The sequence below is a fragment of the Tasmannia lanceolata genome, unplaced genomic scaffold, assembly GCF_043159265.1.
Source record: "Tasmannia lanceolata isolate RefF3 unplaced genomic scaffold, GAP_Taslan_0.1 ptg000013l, whole genome shotgun sequence".
NCBI classification, from domain to species: domain Eukaryota; kingdom Viridiplantae; phylum Streptophyta; class Magnoliopsida; order Canellales; family Winteraceae; genus Tasmannia; species Tasmannia lanceolata.
The window spans coordinates 33,976,543-34,002,120 of record NW_027518690.1 but is presented as its reverse complement, the minus strand read 5'-3'; the positions used below and the strand labels follow the sequence as shown (position 1 = coordinate 34,002,120).

At 40.8% G+C, this 25,578-nt stretch overlaps 1 protein-coding gene across 1 annotated transcript in view; it reads left to right on the top strand.

The window, feature by feature from the left end:
• The window catches only part of LOC143890031 (PTI1-like tyrosine-protein kinase 3), a 34,623-nt gene that overhangs the window by 8,514 nt on the left and 531 nt on the right, over positions 1-25,578 (top strand). Inside the window, exons 3-7 of the mRNA XM_077394538.1 lie at positions 3,941-4,194; positions 4,697-4,823; positions 4,970-5,243; positions 24,079-24,211; positions 24,325-24,411. Coding sequence (XP_077250653.1) covers positions 3,941-4,194; positions 4,697-4,823; positions 4,970-5,243; positions 24,079-24,211; positions 24,325-24,411 — 875 coding nt within the window. The remainder of the gene's footprint in view (positions 1-3,940; positions 4,195-4,696; positions 4,824-4,969; positions 5,244-24,078; positions 24,212-24,324; positions 24,412-25,578) is intronic.

The window sequence follows — 25,578 nt, the reverse complement described above, 5'->3', positions numbered from 1 at the left end:
AATGGTGGGCCCATTTTATGCACAGTGCTTTGGTAGAGATCGGGAACACATCCTGTGAAAACATGATGAAAATGATGGGCCCCAGTCCATGCATAGATTTGGTAGGAGATGGTAGGTCTAGTAACAGGTGTGAAATGGTGGGTCCCACCATATGCTTGGTTTTGGGTAGAGATGGTGGGCCCTACCGATCAAAGCCTGTGGCGTGAAATGGTGGGTCTTACCTTATGTGGTACCTGCATGTATATAAAACTATCATTGGGGCCATATTATATTTGTTGATCCAAACGGTTCATTTGTTAGGCCCCAACTTAAATATACTGATCCCCAAAACCCATCTCGATAGGGTAATCCTAACCTTTAGATCTTTAGTGGTTTTTAAACCGTGGCATTCTTTTTTAAACATCTTCAGTGTTAGTATCACTCAATGGAAACTACCACCACACCATGTTTAGGAGGCAAAAAAAAGGGAAAAACATTTGTCCATACCGCCAACATTCCCACGACAAATGAAGCATTGCATCCAAACCCCTTGAGTAAGGGCAAGGATCCTGAAATGAAGTATTGCATCTTATTTAATCTTTTGCATAATAGTCAAGAAGGGAGAAAAAAAGTTTTAAGCAAATGGGTTTTTTGTCTACACTTAAAAAAAACCCTATGCAAGTCTGAATTCCAAAAACAGAGCAGCAGTCCTATTACGATGCCATGAACCACATGAACCAAAAAAGGAGCATATACATGCAATTTTTCATATAATTATGAATTTTGGCATGAAAAAGGAGTTCTATTTGATAGATTTAAATCATGAGTGCTTCAGGGGATTTTCTTTTAGGAAAGAAATTTGTAGGATAGAAAAAACCCTAAGAAGTACAGAAAAAGTTTTTCTTTAAGGCATTACATCGAGCAATTCAATGCACATGAAACATTTAGAAAAATGAAAGGAGGTTTGCCTTCTTTGACATGCCTCAAAAACAATCCCATGACTGAGAATCAAGGCGTTTATTTCTCAGAAAAGAGAAAATAAATGAAAACCCCAAAAAAGATATAGAAAAGTAAATAAAAGCTGGAAGAAATTACCTATTGATGATCAGTTGGGTGGAAAAGAGATGCAGATGGTGAGTTTCAATGACCCTGTGAAATGGATTATAGGCAGATAATAAGAAGAGGAAGAAGCTTAGACGAAAGAGAAGCATATGATAAAAATGATGTCGATAGTTCCTCTGCACAAAACGTAAGGGATATCAGAAGGGAGATAGAATGGAAAACCCAAAAAAGATAAATAAAAGAACAAACCCGGAATCCATTACATATTAATGATAGTCGGAAATAGGTGCCGATGGTGGGCTTGAGCTCCCACCACAATCATTTTTTTTTCTTGTTGGGTTCTTGGTGGATAAGAAGAAGAGGGAAAAGAACCCTGCACTAAAGATCTCTGAGCATATCCTAGAACTTGGACGCGAGAGAGAGAGAGAGAGAGAGAGAGAGAGAGAGAGAGAGAGAGAGAGAGAGAGAGAGAGAGAGAGAGATACTCTATGCGTTATTGTCTCCTCCCAAATTGAAGATTTGGTGCGTTGTATATTCGTGAGATTTCTCACACGGGACAACGACACACTCAGATTAGAAGGCGGGCACGAATTCTAATTTGGGGGCGAAATGGAATTAGTTGCCCAAATTGATAGGATCAAATTTAAAGCTCGAATTAGGCGGCAAACTTAATATGAAAAGAAAAGCTTTTCCAAAAAAAAATTCTTTGAGAGCGAATGACATTTTGGAATCCTACTGGCTTAGTATATATTATAGATAGATAGATAGATAGATATCTCTGAAAAAATCTTACGATTTACGATCCGAACCCTGTTACGATTTACGATTCGATTTGGATTTTCAGAATCTTGCATGTACTGACACGAATCCATGTGGATTTTGTGCAGGTGGTTGTCAAAACCGAGACATTTTGACCAAAATTGAAGCATTTCAATTGAAATTTAAAACTATGGCGCGTCTGCATAGAGGCCCTAATAGCCAAAAGAAGTAATGGACCCACACTTATAATAATGACTAATCAACTAGTAGGACTAAGATGGAGGGCCCAACAGCCAAAAAGGCAAAAACAAATGTGCCAAAAAGATAGCGGGCCTATAGATAGAGGTCCTAATGGCAAAAAACAATGGATCCCACATGCATTATGTATATTAAATTATTAATCAATATTCTACTAGCAAGTCTAAGATGGAGGCCCAATCGTCAAAAACACAATGGCTATGGGATCATGTGTATTGTAATAAGTCATATATTGATGACCAAAAAGGCAAAAACCAACGGACTCCACATGCCCTGCTGCCTAACGTCTCTTTTCTGATGGAAACGGAAGCGGCATCCGGTGTTTTAAGTGATAAAACTTTAGGACCAATAATGGATTACCCCCCCCCCCCCCCCCCCCCCCTTTCCTGATGCAAAAATCTTTCCATCCTTAAAGCCCTTCTTTGGGTAACCGAATAGGGGAATTTGATGAAATCTTGGAAATTGTATTCCTTTCCACCACGCTTCTAGGTGGAAAGACTTCCCTGGGCAACCAAAGGAAATTGATGAAAACTTAGAAAAGGTTTTCCTTTCCAACATTTTCCTGCCAAACAAACAGGCCCTTATCTTTAAAAATGATAAGAGAATGGAAGAAAACCGGATTTTAGAAACACTGGAGATGCAAATTCCATCAATTCCAAGCACCTATCATAAATAAGCTTGGTATGAGGATTCATGTACTGATAATATGTCAAACCATGACCATTGTTTTTCCTTGTAGAAAAACTGAGAAATACCTTCTCAAATAAGGATCAAACACGATGTGTAGCAAAAACCGTCAAGAAACGAAGCAAAGAACACAATCACACAAGAAAGACAAGATTTACGTTATGTGGTTCAGCAGTGTGCCTACTACGTCCATGGGAGAAGATTTTCAGCTATTTCTTCTTGCCCAAGAAAATCTAATTCCGTAACCCTAATATGTGGCTTATATATCAATTCCACTACATGAAGAAAAATACCTAAATACCCTTTGATGAAAGTCTGAAAATTAAATTTTCCTTCCAGGACACAGCCCCCGAAATCCCCGCAGGGGTGCGCTGTTCCCTACACCCCCAACGAGCTGACTGCGTAGCTCGAACTGTGTGTGTGTCGCGTACACTAGTCCGTCATGGTCCTACACAATGCCAGAATGCAAGACATCTGCACAACATTTTTTTGTTAATAGCATTATTGTTAAACCTCATTGTTGTGGCCTCTCCTGAGAAATTGGAATTACCAAATGAACACTTCAATTGTAGTGGTGCTTGCGCCCTCAGGCAAAGAGGGAGTTTCAAGTGGGAGATCCTAAAATATTGACTTCCTTGCGTCATTTTATTTTTGTTGTCTAGCAGTTCAAAGACTTCGCTTCTACACTCAGCCATGAAACTGTTGAATACCTTTTACTTTTATAAGAGACAAGGCTATGGAAAAAAATGTGCTTTTATACTTAAACCATCTCAAAACTGGGTCTTTTAATTCCTTAGGTGGATTCATACTCCTTTTCATTCTTTCAAGAGATATGCACTGCATTTCAATACCATTTGTCTTGTTCTCCTTTGTCCTTTTTGGAGATGTATATTATGTACCATCATCTTTAACAATGGTTTGCTTGTGAGATCATATGACCTCATAATGGTTATCATAAGTCTCATAAGGACATGAGGAAGGATTTTGGTTCGTGTTTTTTTCTTTTTGTGAAAAGTCTATTTTGAGTGTGTTTTATATTGAAACATGATTTCGTTTCCTCATATGCTTTTCCATTTTGTGGGTATCAACCAACTCAAATATTACAATATCTAACTGAGTTTGATGCTGATGTTATTCAATTTTGTTTAGAAAGGCATAAACTTTTGGATGTTTCGTACTTATGGTTGCACTTCAGGGAACCAAAGAGGATCAAAGCTGTCTGCCCTAGCCAAGAGTGAACCAGAAAAAGCACCGCCCCCCATTGAAGTGCCTGCATTATCTCTAGATGAACTGAAAGAAAAGACCGACAATTTTGGGTCAAAGACTTTGATCGGCGAGGGATCATATGGAAGAGTGTATTATGCGACCTCAAACAATGGAAAAGCTGTGGCAATAAAAAAGCTTGATGTTTCATCTGAGGCTGAGTCGGACGTTGAATTTTTGAGCCAGGTTTGTGCAAATTTTCATTCTGTAACCTTAGTCCTCAATCTCTTTAATTGCCATCAAACATGATCTATATGGGGGCGAGAAAGCTCTTTACTTCCCCAAGCTCTTTACTTCCCCAAGCTCTTTACATGCCATCAAACATGATCTATTTGGGCAAGAAAGAGGATTCACTTTGTTAATGTATAAATGATTAAATAACACCAACTCTAACAGCTTAAGCTTTTTGAGTAATTGGTTGTTTCACATGGTATCAGAGCTATAGGTTCTGATCCCTAGGTCAACTCAAAAGAAGGGCCACATGTGCCATGTGTAGGCCAACCCTAAAAAGAAGGGCCACATGTGAGGGGGAGTGTTAAAGTATAAATGATAAAATAATTACCAACTCTAACAGCTTAAGCTTTTGGAGTAATTGGTTGTTTCACACACTTCACTGATGTTTGTGTTGTCTTCTTCCTATTTGACTTTAATCTTTTCAATTCTTACCATATTCATCTTATGACTTCAGGTTTCAGTGGTTTCAAGACTAAAGCATGAAAATTTTGTGGAGTTGCTGGGTTACTGTGTCGAAGGAAATCTTCGTGTATTAACATATGAGTTTGCAACCATGGGCTCTCTACATGACATTTTGCATGGTATGGTGTTTTTGATTAATTAGTTCCTCCCTTGTGGGCTCATAACATGTTCTTACTTGGTGGGATCAGAACTAGGGTGTTACATGTTCATTAGGATTTATTTTATCTGAGATGACACTGATTTAAAGTTCTTTCTGCAACCACAGGCAGGAAAGGAGTCCAAGGTGCACAACCCGGTCCCACTCTTGACTGGATGCAGAGAGTGAGAATAGCAGTTGATGCAGCAAAGGGACTGGAGTATTTGCACGAGAAAGTTCAACCTTCTACTATACATAGGGATATCAGATCAAGCAACATTCTCCTGTTTGAAGACTTCAAAGCTAAAATTGCCGATTTTAACCTTTCAAATCAGGCTCCTGACATGGCTGCTCGTCTTCATTCAACCCGGGTCTTGGGAACCTTCGGTTATCATGCACCAGAGTAATGCGGAAGGAACTTGGATAATATTCATGCTTTTATTTAATTGTAGTTGATAAATTGGTTAATTTTGTTCATTGTTATATCATGCAATTCATTTTGTGGTTAAGTGATTTTTCATTTCAATACAAATCAAATTTGTGAAATGGTTGTTTCGAATTTCCAGTTCTCCATTACCAGTCATGTTTACAATATTAATTTGTCCATAAACTGATAATATAAATGCTAGTTTATGAGGTTTTTCTGGTGTATGAGGTTTTGCTGTAAACTTTTGGCATTGATACGTCTGCCAATTTATGGTTTTCAGGAGGCCGTCACTTTATTCATTCATTTTCATCCTTGTGTTTTAGCATATCCCATCTTAATCTAGATGTTGTATGCCACTGCATATAACTTTATATTTCCATTTATGATTTTATGAGTCTTCATTGATCATTCTTGTATTTCTTGTTTCTATTTACATACACATGTTCAAGCTATTCTATGCCATAGCAAAAATGGAGAGATAAAAGTACAGAAAAGTGATGCAATCAAGTGGGCTTTGAATACACATGAAGTAAATTTGTAACACAACTTTAAATTTCCATTTTTACCAATATGTGTTACATGATTATATTAATATAAATAGCATGTGAAATGTGGTATATGTAATGAGAAAACGGTTCCTACACATATGTGTAGATAAGTTATCTACACACTAGCTTAAAATACAGTGGGGGCCACATTATTTGGGTGATCCAAACCATTCATTTTTAAGGCCCTCACATAGATAGGGTGTCCACAAAAAATCAGATCCATAGGATCATCCTAACCATTCGAACTGTGGAGGCAAAAAATGGACTAATTTGTGAAGGTTTAAAGACACCTATTTTACCTCCACAAATCGTAGGGTTGGGATGATCCTATGGATCAGATTTTTTGTAGACACCCTATCTATGTGAGGGCCTTTAAAATGGATGGCTTGGATCACCCAAACAATGTGGGCCCCCACTGTATTTTAAGCTAGTGTGTAGAGAACTCTCTACACATATGTGTAGGAACCGTTTTCTCATATGTAATACGTATAAATATTTATATGAGTGACATTTGAAATGTGATATGTACTGAATTATCATATGAGCACAACAACACATCACTAGGTTTTCAATGTTGTTAAACTGTTATTAGCTCTTCTTTTGCTTATGTGTGATGGTCTTTTAGTCTGTGTTTGTGCTTATTCTAGCACTTTATGAAATTTCATATTGAGTGTCCATCATTTGCATATGTAATTTTATAGATTTCCACCGAAATTTCCATCAGAAACCGACTTGTTTCCATTGTCATCACAAGAGAAGCACATACCAAGACCGAAACCTAAAACCTTGAATGGGAAAGAGTCATAAAAATATAAAGCTTCGGTCCCGAAACCATCTCTGATTTTCTGAAACTAATGGTCATCATTCTGAGCTGTTCTAATCCTCTCTAGTAATGTAGGTTGTACTTGCAAAGCTGAGATGAACGCCAACTTATCATAATAGAAGATTTCAATTTCTGACCGCCTCTGATCTTCCAGAATGTGTGGCTGGGAGGTGATAATGGCCACAACATTCCCAATAGACTTTCTGCTCAAGGCATCAGCCACGAATTGGCTTTCCCAGGTGGTAGCTAATGGTCAAGTCATAATCCTTCAGAAGTTCTAACCATCTGCGCTGTCTCATATTTAATTCCTTCTGAGTGAACAAATATTTCAAACTCTTGTGGTCCGTGAAGATCTCACAAGTTTCACCATAAAGATAATGTCTCCAAATCTTCAATGCAAACACTACAGCTGCTAGTTCCAAGTCATGGGTGGGATAGTTTTCTTCATAAGGTTTAAGTTGTAGCGAAGCATAGGCAATGACTTTCCCTTCTTGCATCAATACACATACCAACCCTTTCTTAGAGGCATCACCATACACAGTAAATCCCTTGCCACTGACTGGTAGGTAAGAATGGGTGGAGAGACTAACCGATGTTTCAACTCTTGGAAACTCTTTTCATAATCTTCTCACCACGAAAAAGCGTACCTCTTTCCATGCCAGTCGAGTTAGAGGTGCGGCTAGACGGGAAAAGTCCTCGACAACTCTTCTATAATATCCTGCTAACGCCAGGAAACTTCTAACTTTAGGTACATTATTTGGCCTACTCCACCGCACCCCAGCTTCTATTTTCTTCTTATCTACAGTACTACGCTCTTTCGACACTACGTGACCTAGAAATGATATAGTGTCTAACCATAATTCACACTTCCTCAATTTGCCAAACAATTTCTCTTCCCTCAACACTTGCAACACAACCCTGAAGTGTTGCTCGTGCTCTTCCCAACTCTTGGAATATACCAAAATATCATCTATGAATACCACCACAAATTTGTCCAAGAAGGGTCTAAATGCTCGGTTCATCAAATCTATGAATGCTGTTGGAGCGTTAGTCAAACCAAATAGCATCACGAGGAATTCGTAATGTCCATACCGAGAACGAAACGCTGTTTTTGGTCCATTGTCAGATTTTACTTTCAATTGGTGTTACCCTGACCTCAAATCTATTTTAGAAAATACACAAGCTCCTTGAAGGTGGTCAAACAAGTCATCTATCCTAGGTAAGAGGTATTTTTTCTTCACAGTGACTCGGTTCAATTCTCTATAGTCTATACAAAGTCTCATGCTTCCGTCCTTCTTCTTTACGAGTAAGACAGGTGCTCCCCACGGAGACACACTAGGTCTAATAAAACCCTTCTCAAGCAACTCTTCTAACTGTCCCTTCAATTCTTTCATTTCAGTTGGGGCCATACGGTAAGGGATTTAGATGTAGGGGCTGTACCAGGTGCCAAATCAATAGTAAACTCTAACTCTCTATCTGGAGGTAGATCGGAAAGGTCTTCAGGGAAGACATCAGACAACTCTCTAACTATAGATTCTCAAATCCTTACTTGAGATTTCAATTACAGTCGCCAAATAAGCTTCACACCCTTGCCTTAGCAAATACCCCGCATGCATGGCAGACACAAACTTAGGGGTTGGCCCGGCGCCTCTCCCCTCATAACTAAATTCCTTTTCCCCAGGAATCTGAAAGACCACAACCTTCTCATGACAATTCACAGTAGCATAATGGAAAGACAACCAATCCATCCCTAAGATGACATCAAAGTCATGCTTAGGAAAGACTATCAATTCAGCCAATAACTCTCTTTCTCCTACTCTGATTGGACACAACTTGCATATTCTTTCTGACATCATACTTCCTCCGACAGGAGTACTCACATTCAACTCAGACTCCATAAGCATAGTAAGTATATCATGCATATCAACATAACTAGATGAGACAAAAGAATGGGTGGCACCGGAATCAAATAGACGTGCGATAGAAGAAGCAACAAGTAGAATACTTGCAACTATGGTGCCAGCCGCCTGCGCACCCTGCTCTGTGAGAGCAAATAAACGGGCTGGAGCTCGCGGTCCACCTGTCCTCTATTGTCCAGTAGAAGGTGCAGGCATGACTCGGCTCTGAATGGTTTGAGCTGACAGAGATGGTGCTTTCTGAGCCTCCTCACCAGTTATAGGACACTGCACAATCTTGTGGCCTCTCACGCCACATCTAAAACAAGCCCCAAGGTCCCACCTACATTGGGCATTTGCATGGAAACCGCCACAACGAGTGCACTTCGGTCTATCATTTGAAGCTATCTTTGAATTAGTCCGTCGTGCACCATAATTTCCCTAAGTTTTATTCTTAGTGCCTACTCCAAAAGGCACGACTTGATTCCCAGAAGGTCTATTCTTCGCTTCAGTTCCAACATTCTGAACATTTTGGTTGCCATTTTCTCTTCCTCTCTTGTTCTTGTTCTGTAGATAATTTTCGTTCGATTCTCTATTGATTATTTCTATTCTTCTTGCTCTTTTTACCAAATCGTTATAATCAACAAAGCGGGGTCCTGCAATCCCCTTCCGAATGTGCAGAGCAAGTCCCTGCTCAAACTTGTTTATCTTTCTATCCTCAGTAGGGACAAGTTCATGAATATACCTCGACAGTCTGTCGAACTCAATCTCATATTCTTCCACTATTCTGTCTCCCTGTGCCAGTTGGATGAAGTCCCTCTGCATTTGATAGAGGGTGCTGTGAGGGAAATACCTGTCCAAGAAGTCTACTCGAAAATCCGGCCAAGTATAGGGCTCTGTTATCCCCTCATTCATTTGCTTGATCCCCTCCCACCAATGAAGGGCATTGCCTTCCAATGTATACCCGGCATATCTGATATTCTCAGCATCTCTGACACAGTTCATAGCTCTAAAGGCTTTCTCTACTCCAGAAAGCCAAGCCTCAACATCCTGTACCGTAGTGGCACCCGTAAAGATTCTAGGTGCCAGTCTCATGAACTCAGAAATCCCATGCGATTGATGGGGGCGCTCTACTACAGGTTGTTGAACAGGAGGTTGTTGTTGTTGTCCTAGGCGGTTTATTAATCCCACCACGGCACGCATAAGATCACGCACTTCTCCTTGTCCAATGTTGAGGATTTCATCCAGAAGGTTTGCAGCCTGATTTCCTGCTTCGTGCTGATTTTTGAGCTACTGGATTCTGAAGCTCGACCTGTGGTTCTTGTTGAACGTTCAACTGCGGATTTTGAACTCCTGGATCCCGACTCTCTAGCTGGTGATGCTGAACATTCTGCAATACTTTTTGCTGAGGGTTATGTCCCTGATGGTTTTGAGGTTCTTCCTGAATTGAGTTATTCAGGGCCCCATTATCAACTTGGTCTGCCATCCACTGCATAGCTCGAGCACTGGTCCCTCTGCCACTGTGTCTCCTAGAACCATTGCGAGATCCACTAGCAACTCGAATTGCTATCCTATAATCCAAGGTGACAAATTTTGTTCAGAAAAATATCCTATAAGTTCAATTCATATCATATATAAAACAAACCTAATCCTCTCGTGGAGCTCTATTTTATTCTTTTTTTCTTTATCTTGTCACAAACTCTGACGCCTCCTAGGCGTCCCCAAGCGCATCAAAGTTCGTAACAGGGACGAGAATTCATAGCATATATAAAACGAACCTAATCCTCCCGTGGAGCTCTATTATATTCTTTTATTTCTTTATCTTGTCACAAACTTTGACGCCTCCTAGGAGTCCCCAAGTGCATCAAAGTTCGTAACAGGGTTCTCATTGCACATCAAACCCATGTGTTATCCAAGCATCCCTGGTACACACGAGTTCATCAAGCGCTTCCTAGTTTGCTGCATAACTACTCAATCTCACTCTTATAGTCTAAATCAATTTCACCTAGGACCTAAAGCCTAGGCTATGATACTACCTTTCTGTCACGCCCTAAACTGCCTACCATGGCTTGGAACATAACAGCGCAACATACCTGTGAAGTAACCTCCACAAGCATGCAAGACTAGCAATATACAGAACCATGCTCAATAGATAAATCTAAATAAATCCATCCAACCACAATAAATTGTTTGATCAATTACATCAAATATCCATCTCCTCTCAACCAATACTAAAAAATAATAAAAGTCCCTCTCAACCAATACTAAAAAATAATAAAAGTCCATAGCTACTAATAAACTAATTAAGGTAAACGACTAAGTTTTCAAGTGATCACCCTCGCCGCTCCAATCTCAAGCTGGAATCACGCCTCGTGATCTAAAATGGTAAATAAGAGTGAGCTAACGTGCTCATGTGATGTAATAAAAAGTTATGCTAACAGATATGGCATCAAAGGCTGAGGTGATCAATAATCAATAAGGCATTCAATTGGGAAATTAAATTGTAATTCAACAGAGATCAAAATCAAAAGTGAGGCAAACATTCAATTTGGTGTTCGATGTGGTTATCGATATCAATAATTCAAAAGTCTTGGGATTCAATATTAGCTTTGTTTATTGTTTCGATCGTTGTCTATAATCAGTAGGTGGTTTAGTACTGGCCAGTAGGTATCTATCAACCAATGTGGTATGCATTCCCCATTGGCGAAGGGTCCAGAAAAACTTAGCTTCTCAAGAAAGGCTTATTCAATAAATTCAAAGAGAGTTCAATATTCAATAGCGTATGAATCAAAAGATTCAATACTGGGGTTGTAGTCTCAATCAATAGGAATCATCATGGTTTCAATAATCGATAGGGTTGCAATTATCATTACTCTGATGTGGCTATAAAGCAATAAAGTATGTGAACAAGTAAGAATGTCATAAAAAAGGGTTTGGAAATAACCCATAAGAATAGTCCCTTATTACTCACCTTGATTGAAGTTCAAAATCATTTTCACAGTACACCTTTGTTACCTATAATCAATAGTATGAATATTCCCCATGAGTTCTTTTATTAATATCAGTCCTATTAGGCATATATATTCTTCTAGTGACACAAGACACCCTTTGGTGCTCAATCGGGAAAGGATCGGTAACCCGTCCTAGGGTTCTTTTTAGTATTTTGGAATTATCGTCATTATAAAGTTTCCAAAACTTTTTGAAACCATTTCTAACGGAAAGTACACGTTTTGGGCATGTCCGTAGAGTACAAGAGCGTCGAAAACGGATGACAAATGAAGAAGTTACGAATTTCAGTAGTTTAAGCTGCCGGGGAAAAACTATCGCATCGGACGTCCGGGAACTATGCAGTTTGCCCGACAGAAGTCAGACCCTCGGGAATATCGGTCGACTGCCATTTTTGCCGGCTGTTTGCCCTTGCGCGGACCCAGTTTCTCCGAAACCTGATTTTTCACCCTTTTGGACACTAAAACGGCCATAACTCATTCGTTTGAACTTCAAATCACGCGTGGTCAGATCCGTTGGACTCGTATTGACGAGAAGAATCCATCTAACCCAATTTCACGCTTTGAGATCCTCAGATTTATTTACAAAAATTATTCTAAACATTCTTAGGCATAATCTCAAAGCCCAAATCTTAGAGTTCTAACCCAACTTCTTAATCTCTTAGGGATCTATGAGTTCATCCCTTAGATTACCACACAAAGATTCTGACACCTTAATCTTATTCACAACCAATCACTTCCTTGTTTTAAATTTTCTTTAACCACACAAACAGATTATAAATTTAGATCTTACCTGAATTTGCAGACGGAGATTCCGCGGTCAATTCTCCAAGGTCGTTCGCACGAAAATCTCTTTCTCTTAGAGCTGCAGAAACGATTAGGGCTAGCAATATGTTCTGCAGAACTCTAACTTCATATTTATAGCTTTCAATTGGGCCTCCTAACCTTAATTGAATTCATGAGACCTAAATACCCTTCCTATTAAGGGCTGACGAAATTGTAACTAGGGGTATTTTTGGTAAAAATATTCGGGTATGATTTGCTAGAGATCAATTTTCTTTTATTGTATTATTTCATTAACAATGATTTTGAGAAATCATACCTGACATTCCAAAAACTGGATGCAATGGAGAATGACTATATATATGGCCTCTGTCCCCCTTATTGTCATAATCTTTGTCGATTGTGCCACTGCTGTTCCTCTACTCTACAAGGAACAAAATCCCAAAATTAACTGATGATGTCCAGTTTCATAGTTCTATGGATTCTTAATGAGTCTAGAATTTTAAATGGAGTCTTCATTTTGGGTTTCTGGAGGTCCAAGAGACGCTTGTTCCAGAATAAACCCTGCTCGAGCAAGGTGAATGGAAGAAACTCCCTGGAAGTTTAATGGAACTCGACCAAAGTTGAATCTGGTTTACCTTGCCCCAGGTCAATGATTTTGGGATGCTTGTTTCTATCTTTTTCATATTGATTGTGCGAGTCTCTTTTTTCAGTATGTAAGCTAGGGTTTGGGGACTGCCCTGGTTTATAATGAGAACAAGTTTTGCATTGAATTCGTGTACCCTCTTTCTTATGGCATCTTCCTCTATAACTTTTAAAAGATTGCCAAGGAAATCACAAGGATCTATGTACATTACTTCAGTTGAAACTCCATATTTCAAAGGATATTAGCGCCATGATTTGCTTCTCTTCATAGTGATATGCCCTCTGAGAGTGAAACTTCTTCAATAGTGTACTGATATGATACCTAGATATTTAATTTCTTCATTATGATTTGGAGCAATAGAAGAGAGTGGGTTCAAACCGCATGCCATCAAAGCATTTTTTGACAGGTAATCTTGATGCTTATAAAATAGATTTGAGTTCCAACTTAATATAGTATTAGTCGGTATGGTTTGCAAAGGCCGCATAAGAGCTGATTGTATGAATACAAAGGCATCCATCCACCTAAGCAACCATCTTTTGTAGGAAGGGAGACATCAATATTCAGTATTGATCTTGAGTTGTCCCACCTTTCGGTTTGCACTTTGCTATAATATCGTGCAATGGTTGGCCGGCCAATTAGGATCATGTTTGCTTTAATTGTTTGATGCAGCTGTAAAGTGAAGCAATGTTGTTCGCAAATGAATAGGCTCATATTCATCGTAATTGGCCTACAACTATGAATCTCGTTGCTATTTTGCTTTGGCATGCCCTTGGGGGTTCGGTAAGGTTCTTTAGGCTATGTTTGGTTGCTCGGGGTGGCACGGAAAGTAATGGAATAAGAAGTTAAAAGGGAGGTCACAAGCATAGAAGATTTCTAGAATTACCACTTGGAGAATACTGGAATAGTGGTAAGTAGTGTTTGGTTGCGCGGTAGTCCTCTCGGAGGGTAGTGGAAAAGGTACGAGTGTTATCACCCATTACTAATATTGTAATACCCGGAAATTTTAACCAAAAATACAATTTCTTCAGCCCTTAATAGGGAGGGTATTTTGGTCTCTTGAATTCAATCAGGGTTAGGAGGCCTAATTGAAAGCTATAAATATGAAGTTAGAGTTTTGCAGAACATAATTCTAGCCCTAATTGTTTCTGCAGCTCTGGGAGAAAGAGATTTTCGTGCGAACGACCTTGGAGAATTGACCGCAGAATTTTCGGCTGCAAATCCGAGTAGGATCTAGATTTATAGTCTGTTTGTGTGGTTAAAGAAAATTTAAAACCTGGAAGTAGTGGGTTGTGAATAAGATTAAGGTGTTAGAATCTTTGTGTGGTAATCTAGGGGAAGAATTCACAGATCCCTAAGAGATTAAGAAGTTGGTCTACAACTCTAAGATTTAGGCCTTGAGATTATGCCCAAGAATGTTTAGATTAATTTTTGTAAATAAATCTAAGTATTTCATGGCGTGAAATTAGGTTTGATGGATTTCTCTCGTTGATACGAGTCCAATGGATCCGACCATGCGCGATTTGGAGTTCAAACGAATGAGTTATGGCCGTTTTAGTATAAAAAAGGGTGAAAAATCGTGTTTCAGGAAAATTTGGTCCGCGCAGGGGCGGACGACCGGCAAAAATGGCGGTCGACCGGCGTTCCCGTTGGTCTGAGTTCTATCAGGAAAACTGCAAAGTTCCTAGACGTCAGGCAAAGTTCCCAGACTTCCGGCGTGGCAGCTTAAACTTCAGAAATTCATAATTTCTTCATTTCTCATCCGTTTTCAACGCTCTACTCTACGAACATGCCAGAAATGCGTACTTTCTGTTAAAAATAGTTTCAAAAAATTATGAAAACTTTATAATGATGATAATTCCAAAATGCTAAAAAGAATTCTAGGACGGGTTACCGATCCTTTTCCGATTGAGCACCAAAGGGTGTCTTTTGTCAGTGAAAGGATATATATGCCTAATAGGACTGATATAAATGATGGAACTCATGAGAAATATTCATACTATTGATTGTAGGTAATTAAGGTGTATTGTGAAAAGGATTTTGAACTTCAATCGAGGTGAGTAATAAGGGACTATTCTGATGCGTTATTTCCAAACCCTTTTTTATGACATTTTTAATTGTTCACATACTTTATTGCTTTATAGCCATATCAGATTATTGATAATTGCAACCCTATCGATTATTGAAACCATGATGATTCCTATTGATTGAGACTACAACCCCAGTATTGAATCTTTTGATTCATATGTTATTGAATATTGTACTCTTTGAATTTATTGAATAATTCTTTCTTGGAAATCTAAGTTTATTTCTAGACCCTTCACCATTGGGGAATGCATAATATATTGGTTGATATCTACCTGCTGGCCAGTACTGAACCACCTGTTGATTATAGACATCGATCGAAACAATAAACAAAGCTAATATTGAACCCAAAGACTTCTAAATTATTGATATTGATACCCACGACGAACACCAAATGGAATATTTGCCTCACTTTTGATGTTGGTATCTATGTTGAATTACCATTTAATTTCCCAATTGAATGCCTTGTTGATTATTGATTACCTCAGCCTTTGATGCTATATCCGTTAGCATAGCTGCTTATTACATCACACGAGCGTTAGCTCGCCCTTATTTATCATTTCAGATCCCGAGCCGTGATTCCAGCTTGAGATTGGAGTGGCGAGGGAGATCACTTGAAGACTCAATCGTTTACCTTAATTAGTTTATTAGTAAGTATTAGTAGCTATGGACTTATATTATTTCTTTAGTATTGGTTGAGAGGAGATGGATATTTGATGTAATTGATCAAACAATTTATTGTGGATGGATGGATTTATCTAATGAGCATGGTTCTATATAGTGCTAGCCTTGCATGCTTGTGGAGATTACTTTACATGTATGTGGCGCTGTTATGTTCTAAGCCATGGTAGGCGGTTTGAGGCGTGACAAATACAGAGAGTGAAGATAGAGATATGAGAGAGAGAGAGAGAGAGAGAGAGAGAGAGAGAGAGAGAGAGAGAGAGAGAGAGAATAAGACAGACCTTTTCCACTATTCTTCTACCAAAATTTTACCATTTTGGTAGAATTTGATTGGAAGATCAGAAGAGGGGGACATTAGTGCCACATGGGAAAAAAAAGCAACGATGATATCCCAAATATGTTGGGGAGTCAAGTTGAGTTTCAAAGCAATATTGGCAACCTAACAGGAATCGACATTCATTGGCATTTAAAATTCCAATGATTGTCGAGGGTTTGTGCAACCAAACAGAGCCGTTCTCAATTGTGATTCTGTCGATGTAGGATTAAGGTGTGCAGAGGATTCTGCAAGGTGTACAAACATGGTCTAGTAGATTCATGTGTTTTGAAGTGTACAACGGAGTTATTTGGAATGGTTTTTTGAATTGCTTGTAGTTGAAATACAAGTGTGTGACTATGTATGGTCTGCCTTCAAGATTATTGCATCAAACAATCGTGTTAGACAATATAAGAGTCAGTAGAGCACAACAAAAGTACAGGTTGCCAGTACCACCTGTTAGAAGTGTATTTGTGTGTGTATGTGCCTAAGGGCATAGTTGCCATTGTACATCCTCTTTTTATATAAATTCATTAGTGAGGGGGAGAATACCCTAACTCACTTTCTCTTCTCCATTCTCTTCTAACATGGTATCAGAGCCCTAGGGTTTGTCTCCCTATTGGAGCAATCTATGCCTTAGATGACCTCTGAGAAATTAGATGGCTCTAATTATCTCACTTGGTGCTAGTCTGTTGAGACCTTTCTTCTGGCCAAAGGTCGGCTATTCCTTATTGAGCGTGATCCTCCTCTCTCTTCAAATCCGATTTATGATCGTTGGCGCCAGGATGATGCTATGGTCCGCTTGCTCCTATGGTAGAGTATGATCCCTGCTGTTTCCCTGCCACTGATGAGCTTGCCCTCGGCCAAGGCTATTTGGGATCACACGGCTCTCATTTACTTTGGGATGGATAACCTTACCTGGATCTTTTCTACTTATTCTCAGTGGATTCGTCTTGAGCGTGGGGATGACTCTCTCTCCACCCACTATAGCCACTTCGCATCTCTTTGTCAGCAATTGGATGCTTTTATGCCTCTTACCTCGGATTTTATGGTTCTCAAGCATCAGCGGGGCCAACTCAGGGCTATTCATTTTCTTCACTCCTTAGAGCAGGACACTTTTTACCATTTTGCAAGCAGTTACTCGGCTCGGGATCGCTTCCCTCTCTTACTGAGATCTATTCACGAGCCCAGCAGTGTGCCCCCGTGGCTCCCTTACTGCTCTTCCTACTGAGGGCTCCACCCTAGCTGCCTATGACAGTGGTTTCCGCTCTGGCCGTGGTGGTGGCCAGGTTGGTCGTGGTTGAGGCAGTGGCAGTCGTGGTGGAGGCGGCCATGATTATGCTATTGGTAGATTTTCTGGTGGCCACGGCCGCTCATACTGTACTCATTGTCGACGTCAGGGTCACCATGTTGACTTTTACTACACCCTTCATCCAGAGCTTCGCCCTCCTCGACAGGCCCACCTTACTACCTCTGATTCTATTGATGCGTCGGCTTCTCCCTCCGTTCTTGGCAGTGTCCCAATGCCGACCCAGCCTGATACTCTGACCATTTCCAGGGCAGACTATGAGGAGCTCCAGCATCTACGCCTTAGCAACCGTCCACCACAGCTGGTTATGCACATCTAGGTAGCTCACCTACTACTCTTGTTTCTTAGTCGAGTCCCAGGATTATTGATTCTGGGGCCTCCAATCACCTCACTAGTAATTCATCATCTCTTAGTTCTTTTCGTCATTTTCACTCTTTTTCTAAGTTAGTTACTCTTGCTGATGGGACTACGGCTCCAATTTTTGGTATTGGGACTTTTGCCCCAAATCAGGGCTTAACACTATCGTCTGTTCTATGTGTTCCCAAGTCTCGTTCCGAAGTCCCCCTTTAATCTCATGTCTGTTAGTCAAATTACAGAAGCTCTAAATTGCTCCGTCTCATTTTTCCCTTCTTACTGTATGTTTCAGGATCTCTCGACTGGGAGGGCTATTGGCTCGGGATGTGAGGTGGATGGCCTCTATCTCCTTCAGTGTACGCCACCGCCCATCATTTTGCACAGTTCTGTGGATGCCTATCAGTGGCATTGCCGTCTTGGTCATCCTTCTCTGCAGCTGCTTCAGCAAACCTCCATTATCTCTTCCTCGCTTCAGCCCTTTCAGTGCGAGTCATGTGAACTCGGGAAACATCATCATGTGTCGTTTTCCCCTCGGGCTGTTAACCGTGTGTTTAGTCTTTTTGAGTTAGTTCATTCTGATGTATGGGATCCCTCGAGGACCACCTCTCTTACTGGTTATAGATACTTTGTTGTTTTTGTGGATGATTATTCCAGAATGACATGGTTGTACTTCTTAAAAGATAGATCTGAAGTCTTTACTGTTTTTTGCACTTTTTATGCTGAGATTGGTGCTCAATATTCTTGTCCTCTTAAATATTTATGCACAGATAATGCCCAGGGGTACCTCTCCCATGCCTTTCAGGATTTATTTGGATCTCATGGTATTCTCCATCAGACTTCCTGCGCCTACACCTCCCAACAGAACGGTGTAGCTGAGAGGAAGTTACAGTACCTCCTCGATATGGCTCGCACCATGCTCTTTCAAATTCATGTTCCTAAATTGTATTGGAGCGACGCCATCCTTACAGCTTCCTTTTTAGCCAACCGTCTTCCCTCTTCCGTTCTGGATGGTCACTCTCATTTTTCTGTTCTCCACCCCCAGGGCGACCTTTTCCTCTTATCCCACTAGTCTTTGGTTGTGTCTTCTTTGTTCACAACCTTACCTCGGGCTTGGATAAGTTAGACCCTCGAGCTGAATGTTGTCTTTCTGGGATACTCTCGTACCCAGAAAGGGTACAAGTGTTACAGTCCCCGCCTTCGTCACCTCTTTGTCTCTGCCAATGTTACCTTTTTGAGTCTATTCCCCTCTTTTCTTTTACTCCTGCACACGACCCTCCTTCCTCTTCTCCGGGTCTTCCTGCCCCGGTCTCCCATCCCCGTCCTTCCTTAGATGTGTATGTTCCGTCTCCTGTCTCAGACTCTCCTCTTCCACCAGTTTCGGCAAATCCTCCTCTGCCGTCTACTAAGAAAATTTATCAGCGACGTCCGCGACCATAGCCTTCTCCACCTCCTCACGAGGCATCATTATTTCAGCCGGAGATCCCGGCCTCTACTTCTCAGGTATTTTCTCATTCTTCTCTTGATTTAGTGGTAGATGCTTCTTTTGCTTCATGCACTCGTTCATGCACTACTGCTCACCCTATTTCTTCTTATGTTTCTTATGATCGTCTTACCCCTTCCTTTCGTACTTTTGTCTCTTCGTTGTCCTCTTTCTTTGTCTAAGTCTGTGCAGGAGGCTCTTGATTACCCTGGGTGGCGTGCTGCTATGGACAGCGAGATGGCTGCTCTTCAAGCCAATCACACTTGGGATATTGTCTCCCCTCCTCCTAGTGCGCACCCTGTTGGTTGTCAATGGGTCTATGCTATCAAGTACTTTCCAGATTGGACGGTTGAGCGCCTTAAGGCGTGCTTAGTTTCCAAAGGATACACACAGACCTATGGGATTGACTACCATGAGACCTCTCCTGTTGCCAAGATCCCATCAGTGCGAGTTTTTATTTCTCTTACCGTCAAATATGGTTGGCCCTTGTACCAGTTGGACGTCAAAAATGCCTTCCTTCATGGAGATTTAGTTGAGGTGTACATGGAGCAACCTCCTGGTTATGTTGCTCAGGGGGAAATGTCCTCTTCTGTATGTAGACTGCGCAAATCATTATATGGCCTCAAACAGTTGCCTCGAGCATGGTTTGGTCGGTTCAGTGAGGCTCTCATGAGATATGGCATGAGACGGTGTGCAGTTGACCATTCCGTTTTCAGCCATCAGTCAGGTGCAGTGCATGTTCTTCTGATAGTGTATGTGGATGACGTCATTATTACAGGGAGTGACACAGTTGGCATTCAGCAGTTGAAGACGTTTCTGCAAAAAGAGTTCTCCACAAAAGATCTTGGCCGCCTTCGACATTTTCTAGGGATTGAGGTAGCTTACTCCGGTACTAGCCTCTCCCTCTCACGGAGGAAGTATGTGTTGGATCTTCTAGAAAGGACAGGGTCATCGGGTGTGAAACCCGCCACTACTCCCATGGATCCCAATACTAAGCTCCACCCAGAAGAAGGTGACTTGTTGCATGACCCTGGTAGATATAGAAGACTTGTGGGGAAGCTCATATACCTCATGGTGACCAGGCCCGATATCTCTTATGCTATGGACGTTGTTAGCCGGTTCATGAGTGCTCCTCATATATCTCACTTGGCCGGTGTGACTCAGATTCTTCGCTATTTGAAAGGCGCCCCAGGGAGGGGACTGCTTTTCAAACGACATGGCCACCAGAGGGTGGAAGGATACAGTGATGCCGACTGGGCTAGCTCTCCAGCCGATCGACGTTCTACCACTGGCTATTGTACCTTTGTGGGAGGTAACTTAGGAATCCAGGTTTTTAGTTTGAAATCAGTGTAAAAGAGGGTTAGAGACAAGAGAAGAAGAGGGCCAGCCGTCGTTTTTGACTCATTTTTTACTTCTCTCCCTTCTTTCCATCAGCAATAGAGTAGCAGATCCTCCCATATTTCCAGGTTTTAGAAATCATAGGATGTAGGAGAGATTTTTAAAACCTGATTTTCTTGCTTAAAATCCAAGAAACGCTGCTAGGACAGCATCCATCAGCTTGATTCATACCCTCTTTTACACTGTTTTCAAACTAAAAACCTGGATTCTAAAATCCGCCAATCCAAACGGCCCCTTAGTGTCCTGACGGAGCAAGAAATAGATGTTGTAGCCAAGTCTAGTGCTGAGGTCGAGTATCGAGCCATGTCCCATACTGGCAGTGAGCATATCTGGCTACAATCACTTCTGTCTGAGATTGGATTTCCCCCATCGTCCCCAGCTCACCTATTCTGTGACAACAAGGCCGCTATTCAGATTGCTACCAATCCTGACTTCCATGAGTGTACAAAGCACATAAAAGTTGATTGTCACTTCATACGTCACAGGATTCAGCAGAGAGAGATATGCACCACCTTCACTAGGTCGGCAGACCAACTTGCAAATGTCCTCACCAAGCCCCTAAGCAAAGCTAGACTTAATGATATTTATACCAAGCTTGGAATGCTCAATGTTTACATTCCAGCTTGAGAGGGAGTTTTAGAAGTGTATTTGTGTGTGTATGTGCCTAAGGGCATAGTTGTCATTGTACTTCCTCCTTTTATATAAATGCATTAGTGAGGGGGAGAACACCCAAACTCACTTTGTCTTCTATTTCTCTTCTAACACCACCCTTGATCATACAAGCTATAGTGGACTCCGTGACACGTAAGAATGGCTAGATGCCTTGCGTGAATTTCTGTTTTTTTTTTAAATGGCAACCTTGCGTGAATTTCTATGAGATTGATATTCATCAATTTAAAGTATTTAAAGTAGAAGTGTCATCTAGATATTTTTCTTTCCCATGGTCTCTCAGACTTACAAGCTTGGTGGACGATCTGGATTCTGGACCGTAGATACTTTCTAAGGCTAAATGTTCATATGACTGCTGTGTCTTGAGCTTCTTGGAGTCCTATGCTGTAACAATCATGGACACCTTTCCGTGTGGTACTCATGTTTGGATTCCTATTGTGTTTTTTTTTTTTTGAAAAGTGACAGTTTATTGAGGAGAAAAAGTGAATTACAAAGATTGGGGGCGAGACATCCACCACAAAGAGTACATCTCAACCCCTTTCAGCACTACATACCACCTGCAGCCCACCCAAGTCGTATTCAATCCAATTTTACTTAGAATCGATCATCGCCACCTTTTCCTTGTACATCTGTTCTTTTGCAAGCGTGTAGTCTGGATCATTTGCAGACCCATCTTCATATGAATGAAGTCCAGGCGAACATTCGAGGATAGATCTGGAATTTTCGATATGTAGGGGCCAGGATTTTTTACATGCACACAACGACACATTGGCATATCATCTCAAACCCCAAAGGAGGGCTTTTGCTTCCACCTTGGTAGAATTGCACACCCCTGCTGGCCCAGAAAAGGAAAGTATATTGTAATTGCTATTATAGTGAAAGAGACCGCCATTGCCTACTAGTACTCGATGCTCCCTAAACTTCACCCATTGCGGGGGTGGGGTGGGACACCACCTTGATACAATTACATTCTTCCTCCATTTCTCATTAGCAACCGTGCTCCAATTTCTTAGAATCTCCTCTATGCTATAGTGAAATAATAGATTGGTATTTCTCCCCAATGAGACAATATCAATTCTAATTTTCATTACAATCCTCCTAAAACTTCTCTTTTTGTCTTCCAGCATATGGTTGTTCATCTCCTTCCGCAGGTGCTAAATCAATGCAAAAGGTACTAGTTTCCAACAGACCCACCTAGATTTACCAAAAGGTGCGGTGATCCAATGAAGATGTTAGTGGAGCGCTACATCCGAAGCGCAAAGGGTTCTCTTCGCTCTTCTTGCAAAAAATGCATCCGCTAGCTAGGGGAATTCTCCTTCTTTAGAGGCAATCATAGGTATTGATACTTTTGTTCGCCTCCGTCTTAGCAAAAGCGGCGACCCGATGAAGGCCCGGGGACTGCCAAATATTAGAATAGTTAGTCATCGACCCAACGCTTCCAATCAGCGTGTGAAAAAAAGGAACAAACATAAAAAGTAGTAGGGTTAGAGGTCCTGACTCGGGTATCAGGGCAAGACGGAGAAAATACTGGGACTCATGATAGCCGAGCAACTGGGATAGAACTCCTAAAGGTTTCTTCTAAGCCTAACAGCTCGTACCACTCGACCATCCTTGGCCGGGGACTGCCAAATATTAGAATAGTTGGTCATCGACCCAACGCTTCCAATCAGCCTGTAAATAAAAGGAACAAACAGAAAAAGTAGTAGGGGTTAGAGGTCCTGACTCGGGTATCAGGGCAAGACGGAGAAAATACTGGGACTCATGATAGCCGAGCAACTGGGATAAGACTCTAACTCCTTATGGTTTCTTCTAAGCTAACAGCTCATACCACTCCACCATCCTCGGCCGGGGACTCCCATATATTAGAATAGTTGGTCATCGACCCAACACTTCCAATCAGCCTGTGAATAAAAGGAACAAACATAAAAAGTAGTAGGGTTAGAGAACTTAGAGGTCCTGACTGGGTATCAGGGCAATACGGAGAAAATACTGGGACTCATGATAGCCGGGCAACTGGGATAGACTCTATCTCCTTGAGGTTTCTTCTAAGCCTAACAGCTCATACCAGTCCACCATCCTCCCTTCCTCTCTAAATAGTCATACACTCTTGCCCCACTATCGGTCACTAGACGGTATAGGTTCAGAAATGCGCCTCAAGAACTCCCCTAACCATAAATTTAGCCAAAGCGGGTTTCCTTCCCCCTCCCCACAATAAATCTAACCAACGACTCGTATGAGCTCTTTGACCCACACAGAGACTACCATGCATTCGAACCTTTTACCTTAGACGTGGTTCCTACTCTCCCAATTTCCCCAATCCCCAACCATACTTATCGCCTACAATTTTGTACCAAAGGGCCTCCTCCTCTCCATATATCCGAAGCCATTTTTCCAATCCCCCACTGTACTTTTCCCTTACAATTGTGTGCCGAAGGGCCGCCTCTCCATATCTCCAAAGCCATTTTTCCAATCCCCCAGGATTCAAGTTGTTTCTTGATGTATGGGCTCCGGATCAGTGCTTTCAAGGTGTACTTTCTCTTATTGTATTTGAGAAACTTTTTTACTTTATGGGACTCGGTTGAATCTTGAATACTGTAAATGCAACATTTTTGGCTTTGAAATGGAAAATCTGTAAATTGTAATGTGAACCTTCCAGTCTAATCACTATAATTAAATATGCAGATTCTAGAGTTTTAAAACATAATTTTTTCCTGTTTAACTTGTGTCAAGCTGTCAGCAACATGCTCTTAGTTGTATTCATAAGAAAGCCTAAACGAAATTTTTCAGAGAGGAAAAGATATCTGACACGTAAAACCTTAATGCAGGTATGCTATGACTGGTCAGTTGACACAGAAAAGCGATGTGTATAGCTTCGGTGTCGTTCTTCTTGAGCTTCTAACTGGCAGGAAACCCGTGGATCATACAATGCCTCGAGGGCAGCAGAGTCTTGTTACTTGGGTGAGTTTCTACCACATAAATTTTGCTCTATAATAGTTATCTTGATTTTTGAGAGGGGTGAAAATTATGGCCAAGGCAAATGTTGATGTAATTTTGTGTATTTTTTTGTCCAGGCAACCCCACGACTGACCGAGGATAAGGTTAAACAATGTGTAGATCCAAAGTTAAAGGGAGAGTATCCGCCAAAAGGAGTCGCTAAGGTTACAATCTAGACTCCCTCATAAATGACAGTGTGTGTGATTTAACATGCTATGGACCCTTTCCAGTAGCCGTTAAGTGTGGAAATGGGTCAATTAGCCCATCCATCGTCATTGTGACAAATGACTAGTGATAACCTTACCTGTTCTAAAATAAAGTCACAGATGCAGACAAGGGAAATATATCTGCACTCCCATGTTTTAATTTTGACACTTTTTTTATTGCACTTTTCTAATTAGTCAAAGGCTCTTACCATCTACAAAAGAAAATTGATAAAGGGACTCAAAATTAGGACACACTCGGTGGATGGGCAATATATCTGTCACGTGTTCTGGTTGCTTTAATGAGCAGCTGACTGACAGCCGGCTAGCCGAGTGAAATGTGAATTAGCTGCTCATTAAAGCGATCGGGACATGCGGCCAAAAAATAATGGTGTCCTAATATCCCTTCACAAAAAAATATCAATAGTAAATTAGAGAAGTGTCATTATCAAAGGGAGTTAGTGTGGATATCATTTCCTGCCAATATTTTGGATATAAACCATAATATTGTAATTCTATATAGATTGCTACATTATGCAGCCTTTAAAAAAAACGGGCGGCCCACTGCTGGAGGCTCCCGCCATTGCGGGGTCTGGGGAGGGCTAGATGTACGCAGCCTTTAGCAGCCTATATAAATAAAAAATATCTTTTTCATGCCAAGTTTTATTACCAGACATTTTTCTTGCTGGAGTATTTGAAAAGCTCCCGTGTTGAACAGTTAACTTGCCCTCTTTCGATACCCTCACAATTATTTGAAATTACTGTTATTAGTGTATTTGCATTAATTTTTAGTTTATATAGTTAATTGCTTCTAAAGAGGCATTAATGTTCTATTTGCAAGTAACATTAACTTAAATAACCATGTTTGCAACTTTAGTCTGGTTGATTTTTGGGAATTCGGGTTGAGCTTTTACCATACAATCGGGTCAGGTTTGGGTTGATTCCAATTCATTTTTTAGCAAAAGCTCGACCTAACCCGACCCAAGTTGCGCCCCAACTTAAAACTCCAAAACAATTTGATCAAGTATTCAATTATTTTGAGTAAACACATGTAACTGAGTTTGAAGTCTTGAGTTTTTATGCTAAATTAAACATTGTTCAACCTAACATTGGGACATTTTTTCCTGC